The following is a 12,667-nucleotide window of genomic DNA, read 5'->3' as shown; positions in this document are numbered from 1 at the left end:
AAAATGAATCACTTGATTTCCTGGCAGTGGACATCACTGCAGACCAAAATACATCACCAAAAACTCTAGAGGGGCTGTCCACATGCTTCTGATAGAAGCCTTTTCACACGTAACCCACCACAACTCTTAAAAGCCCTGGGCTTCGGAAATAGAATATTATATTTTTTTAGACACAGGGCAAAAGAAATCCACCAGTTATGAAGCTGAGAATGGATTATGTCCAATTTGTTCATCACTATATTTACTCCAACACCTTGCTCAAAGCCTAGCATACAGTAGGTTCTAAATAAAAATCTATCAAGGGGTTGGTGCAGTGGCATAGCAGACCAAGCCACCGGCTGTAGTGCCAGCATCCCATATGGGCTCCAGTTCGAGTCTTGGCTACTACACTTCCAATCCAGCTCCCTGCTAATAAGCCTGGGAAAGCAGCAGCAGATGGTCCAAGTGCTTGGGCCCCTGTACCCACATGGGAGACTCAGAAGAAGCTCCTGGCTTTGGCCTGTCCCAGCCCCAGCTGTTGTGGCCATTTGGGGAGTGAACCAGTGGGAGGAAGACCTCTGTCTCTCCTCCTCTGTATGTAACTCTACCTTTCAAATAAACAAACAAAACACAAAACAAATTAAAGCAATTTTTGTTTCTTAAATGGGCTATTTATAAACTATTTTGTTCCCCTGACATTTTCAGGATGGTACCTGTATTTACTATTGGAATTTTTTTTTAAAGACTCATTTATTTGAAAGGCAAAACAGAAAGAGAAAGGGAGACAGAAAGAAATCTTCCATCTGCTGGTTCACTCCTCAAATGGCCACAACAGCCAGGACAGGCCAAAGACAGAAGCCAAGTGTTCCATCTGGGTCTCCCACATGGGTGGTAGGGGCCCAAGTATGCCTATCATCTGTTGCTTTCCCAGGCACATTAGAAGGGAGCAGGATCATAAGTAGAGCAGCTGGAACTCAAACCAGCACTCCAGTATTGGATGCTGGCATCCCAAAGCAGCTTAACCTGATATGCCCCAACTGCTAGATTTGATCTAAACTATTATTTAATATAAATCTAGAGTTTTAATTCTGAGAATGTTAATTATTTTCCATTTAAAAAAAATAACAGAATTAGCAGTCCCACCCTCTTAAAAATGTGCAGACACGAGAGATTTCATGTAAGTACACAAATGACCAGTCAAGCGAGGAATGTCCTTGTGGTCATTGACAGATAAGGTTGTGCCTGCGTGCTGCCGCAGGCCACTGGGGAACAGGCGGTGAGGGGAGGCCATGCTACTCAGGTATACATTTGTATTCCCTCCCTCTTGTCCAGAGAAAGCTCTAAAGACAGCTGTTTTCAAAATACAGTCTCCAAGAGTTGTTAGGTAAACTGAAGGCCAATCAAAAACACCCTGGGGTCACATTTACCAATGTTCTAAAAACAGGTCACAGGCCCCATGGTGAGAATAATGGTGGGGGTGAGGAGTGGTGGGAGCGGGTGCAGAAAAGGAGCGAAAGGCAGGTATGGCGACCTGGCAGAAGCTGTCCTACCGCTTCCACTGGGACTCAAAAGTGAAAGTCCCCCAGAACAGCACCTTCTGCCGTTTCCTCACAGTCAGCAGCGATGAGATAATAAAACTTGAGTTCTAGCCCCCAGTGCTGTGCTATGAAGCTCTTTTCTGTATTTGTTAGATTAAAGGCAAATTCAGCCTTTTTGAAATCCAATTTTCCTCAGTGGCAAAGTTTTCAAATACTTTTAGAGACTATGCAAAATTCTTCTAAGAACATGTAATACTTTTTAGTCTTTCAAAATTACTATCCTGTTAATGGACAGACACCAATTTGGTGTTAATTATTTGAATAAAGTCTGTATGTGTTAAGTTCAGAAAAGTAAGAATGCAGTACCAACTTAGCTTCAGCATTATGTTTATGGTTACATGTGTGAGAGGCCTCAGATCTTATCTTCTCCAAGAAGTCGATGAATGAAAACAATGAACCACAGATCCCGTCTAAGATGTCTATTTTATATCAGAGAAAACAGATGCTCAGAAAGGCAAACTGACTTGTCTAATAACATGGCTGGCAAGCAACGAAACACAGTCTCCAAAATCCCCAGTTTAACACTCTTTAAATACCGTTCGACCTTCCATTTCATCTCAATTTTCTTTCCATTCATTTAAGTCATCTTTCTCTACCCAGTCAAAATACATATACCTATATATATATATTTATGTATGAATGTGTGTGTGTGTGTGTGTATAATCAGAATCAGGAGCAGGGTCAGGAATCTAACTGAGGCACTTTAACTAATATGGAATGAAGGCATCCCAACGTGGCATTTTAATTGCCAGGTCAAGACCAAAATATTATTGTGAGTCCTGGAGTACTGAGGACACAGAGACAAAAGGAATCTAATCAATCTAATGGGAAGACAGACACCCATATGTTAGCAGATCATTTTTAACTGAAACGCCATTGCTGCTTCAGATGCGCACGTGCAGGTATAAAATGCCGCGGGAAGATGCAGTGGTGTGAGACAAGCACAAGAAGCCAAGAAGCGCCATTTGGGTTCACCTTGAACAATACATTAGTGCTTGGCAGGCAGAGGAGACCCAGCAGGGAGTCCTGAGAGTGGGGAAGAAGACGGCACCTAAGCTGCAAGGGAGAGCACAGGAGATGGGGGGGGGGGGGGGGCAAGAGGTAAGGCCAGCGGGGTAAGTGTGCAGACCTCCAAGAAAAAGCTTCCACTGCGCCTACAAGAGATGAGAAACCATCAGACATTCTGAGCAAGGTTATCGCATGATTAAGATTTTAGAGAGCTCAGCCTGGTGCCAGAGTGAGTGGCACAGAGAAGGAGCAAGAAAAGGGCCGAGAACAGAACCAGAGCAGTCACAGTGGGGATGGGGAGCAAGGCAAGAAAGATAGTTAGCGACAGAAACGGCAGGTTATTCAACACGAGAAAAGAGCAAGGAGTCTAGAATAACTAAGACCATAGATGCTGCTGTCATTCAGTAAGGAATGCCTCCCTACTTTCTAGGATCTAAACTACATTTTAAACTGCTAACAAAACATTTCAGAAAGCAATTCAATTTTAAACCGAAATTGACAATGCAGAAGTGAGAAATGGGAAGAAAATAAAAGCAAAAGAAATATTGAAGTGTTTATGAAAAGCTGGTATCAAAAAGCACATTAAGCAGAAATGGAAAAATGTTGGCAACAGAATTCTGTTCAAGTCTTTCTGAGAAAGACGTTAACTTCAGAAACCATTCTGAAAACTTGCTGATAAAAAACATGTAAGTGCTGGGGTGAGTATGGTGGCGGTAGCAGGTTCAGCTGCCGCTCAGGACGCCTGCATCCCACATCAAAGTACAGGTTCATGTCCCGGCTTTTCCAACTCCAATCCAGCTTTTTGTTAGTGTGCCTAGGAAGTGGCAGATGATGGGAGATCTGGATAGTCTCTTGGCTTCTGGCTTCAGCCTGGCCTAGCCTCACTGGTGCAGCTACTTAGGAATTAAACCAGCAGATGAAGATCTCCATCACTCTGCCTTTTGAACAAATAAATCTTTAAAAACATGTAAATATGCTGTTTATTAGATCATTGTTTTAGACTTAAGTGAAAGCACATTAAATAATGTCAATCAAATGTCACAGTACAAATAGCTGGCTGGATACTACAGGAAAGCCACTGTGTACTACAACAAAGCAGCTTATCTTTAGAAGTGGGTAGACTTAGTTAACACCTAAGAGCTGCTTATCTGTAAGAGGACAATCAGATCTTCAACTCAGACCTAGAAAGATTCCATATACCCTGGCATCATGGCTGAAGCATTTTAATTTCTAGAGAAATCACCAGAATAAAATTTCAACTTGGGTTAATTCTTTTCTTCAGAACAAATAAAAACACATCAAATCTATAGTTACACATTCCATTACTCAGCTTGAGGTAACCATCTCTAAAACAAGTAGATTTCACTTCCCTTATGCGCGTGCACGTGCACACCCCACCCACACACACACACAAAAATAAAAATGTAATTCACCAATGGTAGGAACCAAGTTTCTCAATAGTGGACAGAAAAATAAACCTATAAACACCATGGTTATAAAAATATTTTGCCAAAAATTCCCCAGAGATATGATCAACAATTAAAAAGTCACCTACTACCAGTATGAGATTAACAGAAAGTTTATCTATCAACTGTGACCAGAAAATGTGACAATACTAAACAATAAAAATTCCTATGAGAATTTAACGAGAAGCGTAAACTTAGAAACTAAAAGTCTGGAGGAAAGGCGAGAAGAAAACTACATGCGCTCCTTTGAAAGTGAAGCACAACTTTAAAAAAAGTTTTATTTATTTATTTGAAAGGCAGAGTGACAGAGAGAAAAATCTTCCATGTGCTGGTTCTTACCCAAAAGCCCTAGACCTCAGTGATCCAGCACCCTCAGACCGAAATATCGTCCCAGGTGAAGTCTCAGGTGTCTGAACTCTCTTTTATAAAAACTGAAACCTTGCTAAGATGTAGCTCCACTCCTGAGCCTTCTAAGCAGAGCACACTGAACCCTTCTGGCCGGGCAGCCTTCAAAATTCAGTTCCGTAGGGGCTGTGCAGGCACCCCGCGCACACCGGCCGGCCCGCTGTCCTGGGGCTGCTCTCGGGGTGTTCTGCCCCCTCCATTTCCTCGGAGCCGCTCCTGTCACTTTTCAGAACTGTCAAATGGACTTGGCCTCCATCACCTCAGGTTTGGACTAAACCTTTCTACTCTGATAGGAAACCAGATATGAAAATGTACTTGAACTGTGTGAACTGCGTGAGCTTTAAATTCACAGGCGTGTTCTGAAACGGGTCAATCTTCTATTATGTGTTTACTTTTTACTTCTCTCTGGTGTTCCACATATGAAAAATTTCCCAGAAAACTAAACTCCAGTTTTCAAAGATTCTACTACATAGTTCTTAATGTTTCCTTATTAAAAGCATTTCTTACTTTCAGAATCAGATTCAAATAAACGTTATATGATATTTGGGCAAAAATAAAAATATGTAAATACCCTGATGTGCTTTTTTATTAAAGTTGAAACTTCCTCAAATTGTTAAAACATTACAATATTGACTTCCCAATATTGAAACTGGTTTCAAACTTTAAGTTAACAATATTATGATGCTGTACAAAGTTGTCACAATCTACAGTGATTACAGCAGACCCACACAGAGACACATGAAAGGTACTTCCTTCACGCCAAATTACATTCATTCTAAAAGCACATGGCGAGGCAATTACGAGATGAGGACCCAACCGTTAGATGAACTCACAGACATATTCCCACAAGGAGACACATACACTGCTCATTAGGAAATTCTCATTGCTGAAACAAGGCTATGCTGCTTCTTCTTGCACGTTCCCTATTTTAATTTCATTTTCCTTCAACTGATTTGGGGAATCATCTCATTTTTTACACTAAAACCCTCATGAAACTTTTTGTGTCTGATGCGCCAAATCAGAGGAGTCACAAACTACATGTCACGTATACATATTACTAGCAATTAATAAAATTTATTCATTCAATATATACTATACACTGTGGTTTCTCTTTTTAAAGTTTAAACAGAAATCAGAACTGTACAAGCTTCAAATTTATGAGGATATTTGGAAATGTTCAATTTTATATATTTATGTGTTTAGGAATATATTAGGAAAGACCACTAACTTTAAGCTTTAATATACACATATGTGGTATTTTAACTCATTCTTTTTTAACTAGTACTTACTATTAAAGGGAGGAAAAGGCAGAAATGGGGTAAGAACTACAAATTAATGTTACTTTTATGTGATTTAGATATAATACAGCAGGATAACTTAAAAGGCAAAAAAAGCAACAAAATCTTGCACACATTCCTGACAAAAAGCCTCCGGAAGAGCTGCCCACATCAAACAGGAACAAAACAAGGATGTTCACTGTTGTCAGATCACAGGACTAATGTCACTCCTGAAACATTAACAACCAGACAGCTGAGAAAGGTTGCTCAGTGAATTTGACTCTCCTTGCAGAAAACTCCTTTTAGCATTTTCCAAAGACAAAAGTTGACTCAGTAGTGGATGAGGTGCGTTTCATGGTTGCTAAGCCTTGTGAGACGCCCAGGATACCTGGTTCAAGTTCCACTGACCTCCCGCACAGGACCACAATCACGGAAGCTTCTCACACTCTAAGAAGTGCAGAACCAGGGGTCAGCACGTGGAGGTTAGCCACGTGGGAACACTGGGGAGGCTGGGGCATTAACCACCACAGGTTATTTACAGCAGCTGTGAGGCCTCACACTCTTTCATAATAGAACACACTCTTTTCTGCCGAGGAATGGCTTTGAAGTAATACTACTCAAAATTACATTTGGAGAGCCTTTCAAAGTCCATTCCAGACAGAGATCAAGCACCACACTCCTCCTACAGCTATATCCAGCAAGACTAGCAAAAACCACACAAGTTTTCTACAAAGCAGTACTTAAAAAGTGGCCTTCTGTGCAGCTGTGTTTTGCTAGATATCTGGGTCTTTTCTATCTGCGTTCTCCTTGTTTCTACTCAACCAAAAGTTAACTGCTTTTAGTTTGCAAATTTGAATTTTCAAGCCAAATCCTAATTATAGCAGAGCCCCAAATTACTCAACTGATTTCTCTAACCAGTTACACGACCTTGGGAAGCTAGCTCGTGTAAAATGAGAGCCCTGGGCTAGGATGGACTAGAATGTAAACGGCATGTTCTGTGCACCATTGTCCTGCCTGTCCCTGGCACCCGGAAGCATGCGGTGTTTACTGAGCGACAGAATCACTGCTGTCCCCAAACCACAAATAAATGTGATCATTTTCTCTTTTTCAATCAATTAGATTTTATTCTGTGTATTCCCACACACTTTTCGGGGGACACTGAAACTGAAATCTTGTATACACCAAGCAGAAATTCATACAACTTCAAACACTCAGTTATTAGAAATAAAAAGGGTAAATCACATAAGCGCTGACACTGTGCGCCCAATCTGTCACTCTTCCTTCCTTTTAGCCCATTATGATCTGTTTTCCTTGGTGGGGAGAAAGAACCGTGGAGTGCCAGCTCCACCTCTGCTCTGAACTGGCTCTGGGGACAAGTCACTTCCCCTCGGGGCCTGAAAGGCTGCATTTGTAAAACAAGGGCACTGAGCTAACTGTTGATTTCTAAACTCTTCTGCTTTAGTAAATCTTGTTCCTTATAATTCCTCCCAACGCCTTGAGTCAGTGCTCACCACACCATTTTGAGACCTTGACAAGGGCCTCAAGATGTGTCTCTCCCCCCTTTTCATTTTCTTTATCATCTTTATTGCATCTGAATGAATTCAGCTCTGAAAAGGAGTCCAGCAGAGTGGAAAGCACACTGGCTTTGAAGTCAGAGAGAACTGTGTTCAAATGCAGGTTCTGCCACTAAGTGTCTCCCTAAAATAGTGATGTGACTAACCATCCCACTGAGGGGTAAATGAAATGTTCAAAGTGCTAACACAAGACCTAACATCCCGCACATGCGCAACATCAGGCCCTTTAACGATGTCCCTCGATCAAAAGCTTCAGGTTCCCACTGTGGACAGCAAGGAGGGCCGGCAAGCCGTTTCCCACTGTGGACAGCAAGGAGGGCCGGCAAGCCGCACAGGTGGCACGCATGAAGACTTCCTAAAGCACGGAGGCAGACCTCGAGCTGACGTCTCGCCAGGCTCCTGTGCGCGGCCAAGCGGGGGCCTGCACTTAACACCAGCACAGTTCATCTGCAAAGCGGCCTCAGCCAGCAGCCCTCCTCAGCTCCCCTGGGCCAAATCCACAGCCTGAACGCACTATTTACAAGACAGGGATTTGTAGAAAACCTATTTAACTCCTCAGCCGGCAACCCATGTGAAACGAAAACTCTCAATTATTTGTGCTTAATGTATCTGCAGTAAACGAATGTTGATGTACCACCAAGCGTTATAGTAAGATTTTTCCATCACAGGAAATTAAAAGGTGTGACAAAAAAAAAATACTTCTCACATAACGAAGACAGACTGAGCTGGAAGAGTTACACCAACACCTTCAGAACAAGCAGTGGTTTTCTTCCTTGATTCAAACTAGAAGGCCCAGGGCGAGAAGTGACAGGGACGGGCAAGCAGCAGCTCATTCCCCAACACGCGTTCAAGCACAGTTCCTTGATTATATGGGAATCCTTTTTAATTCCCTAACAAGGAGTAATAACAAATCTTCACTCCCATGCCCGCATCAATGGCGCAGCTGAGGCAGTGGGCGAGCTAGCAAGCGTGTGAAAGTCTGGAAACCAGAGAAATCTTGTGCAAGACATCTATTTTTCTTTTCTTTTTGGAAGTGCGACCTTCTTTCCCAAGCTACTTCAGCCCAGTAACTGCTGCAAAAAGGATTTCACCTTACTCGGGAAAAGCTCTCTCAGAAGGCTCGGCTTCATGAAGAATTGTCCAAACTCCTGTCTCTGTCTAAAAACAGACCCGTTGATTTAAAACCTGTGCAGCGCTGAACCCTGAGCCACACTAATCAATGAATGTGACCAAAAGTCCTCTCCCGGCTGCCATTTTCCTGCAAAGTAACTGCTTACAGCACCGCTGCTCCCGGTTCAACTTTTTCCCCCACTGTAGTCAATCTCTGTCATCTTCTCATCATGTCGCTTGCGCACATCCCCAAGCAGAGAGGCCTCGTCTTGTCCACTTAGACTTGAGATGTCTGGCCAAAGCCAGCAGCCTGGAGGGCCTTCTCCTTCGCGCCCACGTATCTCCCACCCCCTGCCTGTCACCATCCCCCGTGGCTCCAGTACCACTCTCCAGTCGAGTTTTCCCTCATTTCTGACCTAATTATCTGACCAATGCCCCACCAACATCCAGGCTGGCTCCCAACTCCATTCCCCAATTCCAGCCCCCATCACTGCACAGATCTCTCAGCCCCACCCTCCCCACGTCCAACCCCACGGCCTGGATACCTGACCTTCCTCAAGACCCGTCCTCCCCACACCTACAGCAGCTGGGCCCCCTCCTCCACCTTCATTCCGGGCCCCTACCAGTCCCTCCTCCATTCAGACCCTGCCCAGTGTCCCCTCGTTCTGACCCTCGGCTAGAACCCACACCCGATTCCCACCACCACCAGCAATCCCACGACCCTAGCAAAGCCACGACTCTAGCTGGCCCATCCCACTTTTTCTCCGACCCCGAACCTGGTGCCTCCTGCAAGCCTCCACTGAAACCCGGTGCCATGAAATCTGCAACCCAGTCCACCAGTTCGCCATTTCTGACCCCACATATCTGCGTGCTCCCCACTAGTGGCTCCAGACTACCGTGCCGGCCGCCCCCTACCTCCGAGGCTAGCCCTGGACCCTCCTCCCCATCCCCGACCTCCAACCCGCTCCGTCCGCGGGCTCAGCCCGAGCCCTAGGAAATCCTTCCCACCCCGTCCCGCGGCCCTAACTCCCATTCGGATTTCTGCCCTACGGGGCCCTCTCCCCCACGTGACCCCGGGCCAGTGACCTCGGTCCCCGACGAGAGCCCTCCACCCCCATTCCGGCGCCCGCTAGCTCAGTGGGGTGTGTCCCCTCTCCACCCACTGCAGCCGGGCAGCCTCGCCCGCGGGGGTCAGGGGTTGCCCCTCCTCACCTCCGCGTCCACCACCTCGTGGTAGGCGGGCGGGGGGTCGAAACCGCCCCCGCCGCCGGTGCTCCCGCCGCGGGAGGGGCCGCCGCCGCCGTCCCCGCCGCCGTCGCCCCGGGGGCCCCCGCCGGGGCTGGGGCCGCCGCCGCTGTCCATCGGCTCGTAGCCGCCGTAGTCGAGGCCCGGCCGCTCGTTGGTGAGCAGCGCCACGGCCTCGTTGATGTCGTTCTTGGCCAGGCGCAGGGCCTTGCGGATGGTGGCGGGGTCCGAGAAGCCCATGCACAGCAGCGTGGTCATGTGCTGCTCCTCCTCCGATTCCATGGCTCGGGCCTCCGGGCCGTGCCGGCCGGCGAGCGGCGACGCTGCGGCTCTAGGGCCTGGCGGGCGGCGCGGCGCTACCTCCGCGCGGTCTCCGCGCCTGGGCGGGCCCCTGCGCTCCTGCCCCGTGAGCTCCGCAGCCGCCGGGCCAGGTTGGGTGCGGGCGTGGGCGCCGCGAGCTGAGCCGGGGCGGTGGGGCGCTCAGGCACGGCGGCGGCGCGGCCCAGCCCTGCGCGCCGCCATGTTGGCCTCCTCCTCCTCCTCTCCGGGCCGCGGGGCCGCGCCTCCGCTCCCGGAAGCGGCACGAGCCGCGACCGGGCTCCAGTCTTTAGGCAAGGCGGCGGCTGTTTTGTTGTTTTGGCTTTTTTTTTTTTTTTTTTTTCCCCTTCACTAAAGGAGCGGAAGGCGGGGCCGCGCCGCGAGCGTGTTAGGGTGAAAGGGCTGTCGGGGCAGAGGCGAGGGAGGGTCCGTCGCTGCTGCCGCCGCCGCCGCCGCCGCCTCCGCCCTCCCATTTCTCCGGCAACAGGTTCCCCCGGGACGGGAGGGGCTGGCGCGGAGCCGCTGTCAGTGCTGAACGCCGCTGAGGCCCCAGCGCTCGCAGCCGAACTGCGTCGGAGCCCCCTCGGGACTCCCCCTGCCTGGCTGGCGCGGCCCGAGACGCACCCCCGCCCCCCATCCTAGAGGGAGTCCCCTGCGCCGCGACTGTCATCCGCTCCAGCCCGGCTGAAGCGCACGGCAGCCCGCGGGATTCACCCGCAGCGCTGCCCGAAGCCGCCCACAGACACTGACGCCCAAACCCGGCGCAGCGACCTCCGGAGTGCACATTCACTCCCACGTAACCCACGAGGCGCTCCGGCCCTCCCTGAAGTCACCCTCACGGCGTTTGAAACGAATTCCCAGTCCTGACTGCATTTTCCTTGCGACGTTGGCGGACCACCTGCCGCCAGCCAAGCCTATCTGGGCTCTGCGAAACGCTGAGGCTGGAATCCCCTGAGAGTCGAAAATACAATTTTTTCCAAGCTGAAATCTGAATCGCAGTGCTGTGTAGGAAAACCTCCCACTCGCACGCTGCGTTGCCCTTCTTCAGCCACACTCACGGGGACGTTCGGAGCTCAGGATCCCGCACTGGGGCTTCCCCCTGAGATCCAGCACCCCCGCTCTGCCTTAGAAGGCCTGCTTTGCTTTCCATTTAGCGGTGGCCCTCTGGGGCCTTATCTTAGTCCCCTCCAGGCCACCCTCTAAGCGCTTGCGAGTTCCAGCTGCAATTTCCTTCGGCTTCTTCTTGTCCTGGGGTCCTTCTGCCGCCCCCTCTCAAGATCCAGATGCCTGCCCTTCCTTCCCTGGCAGGAGTTGAGGTCAGTTTCTAATGCCCTCATCTTGGTTTCTTCCTGAACCTTAATCGCACCAACTACTTCTGTTGGGGCCTGTACTGTGGCGCGGGGGAGTTAAGCTGCGGTTTGCAGCACCGCATTCCGTATGGGCACTGGTTCAAGTCCTGGCTGCACTACTCCAGCTCCCTGCTAATGCGCCTGGGAAAGTAGCAGAAGATGCCCTCCGCTCCCCCCACTCCCAACCGTATGGGAGACATAGAAAATCTTGGCTCCTGGCTTGGGTCTGGCCCAGCCCTGGCTGTTGTGGCCATTTGGGGAGTGAACCAGCAGATGGAAGATCACTCTCTGCTCTTGCTCTTCAAATAAATCTTTAAAAAAATAAAAAAGCAACAACAACAAACAAAACCTTCTGTTAACATCCCAACCCTAAGATCTCCACATAGCCCAAATCTTAAAATAGAAACAGTACCCAGACACTTTGTTGGCTAGCATCTGTTTCCTGGGACACTGACTCCTTACCTAGCGGTTGCCACCTATGCGTGTCCTCACCAGCAATTTGATTTCCTGCGTGACTTTATCACTATTGTTTACAAGTAAATGAAAATTACTGTCTTCCTTGTTATTAAAGGTCAGGTTACAGATGAGAGACTAGGCCTTGGACTAAAGTAGTCTTAATTTCTGAATGAAAACAACAAAGGAGTCTTTACATTTCTGAATCACAACGAAAAGACCCTGCTAAGGAAGCAGGCAAGACACAGTGGTTAAGCTGCTCTGAGGACGCCCACAGCCCAGGTGGAGTGCCAGCTGCTCCTCCTCCTATCCAGCTTCCTGCTAATGCACCCTGGGAGGCAGCAGGGGATGGCTCACATATTTGAGTTCCTGCCACCCACATGGAAGACCAGCCTGCAGTTCTTTGGCTCCCTGCTTTGGCCTGGCCTTGGCCTAGCCCTCTCTGTTGCAAGTAGTTAGGGACATGTTCCCCAGCAGATGGAAGATTTCTCTCTCTGCTTTTCAAGTAGGTGAAAATAAACATTTTTTTTAAAAATTTTGCTAAGGAAGAATGTCTACAGTCGGTTTGAAGCTAAATGTACACACTGAAATAAAATTTTACTGTTACCAACTTTTAGGTACTGATGAAGTTTTTTTGTTTTTTTTTTTTGTTTTTTTTTTTTTTTTTGACAGGCAGAGTGGACAGTGAGAGAGAGAGACAGAGAGAAAGGTCTTCCTTTGCCGTTGGTTCACCCTCCAATGGCCGCCGCGGCCGGCGCGCTGCGGCCGGCGCACTACGCTGATCCGATGGCAGGAGCCAGGAGCCAGGTGCTTTTTCTGGTCTCCCATGGGGTGCAGGGCCCAAGCACCTGGGCCATCCTCCACTGCACTCCCTGGCCACAGCAG

General features: G+C 48.3%; 1 protein-coding gene across 3 annotated transcripts in view; it reads right to left on the bottom strand.

Moving 5' to 3' along the window:
- The window catches only part of USP24 (ubiquitin specific peptidase 24), a 152,297-nt gene extending 142,103 nt beyond the window's left edge, over positions 1–10,194 (bottom strand). For 2 of the 3 annotated variants that reach the window (XM_051856428.2, XM_051856430.2), the window contains exon 1: positions 9,630–10,194. In XM_051856428.2, coding sequence (XP_051712388.2) covers positions 9,630–9,944 — 315 coding nt within the window. In that variant the 5' untranslated portion in view covers positions 9,945–10,194. The remainder of the gene's footprint in view (positions 1–9,629) is intronic. The other variant, XM_051856429.2, reaches the window with a different exon arrangement.
- Positions 10,195–12,667: the final 2,473 nt, after the last annotated feature.

Source organism: Oryctolagus cuniculus, chromosome 7, assembly GCF_964237555.1.
Source record: "Oryctolagus cuniculus chromosome 7, mOryCun1.1, whole genome shotgun sequence".
NCBI lineage: Eukaryota > Metazoa > Chordata > Mammalia > Lagomorpha > Leporidae > Oryctolagus > Oryctolagus cuniculus.
This window is presented reverse-complemented; position numbering and strand designations above follow the sequence as displayed.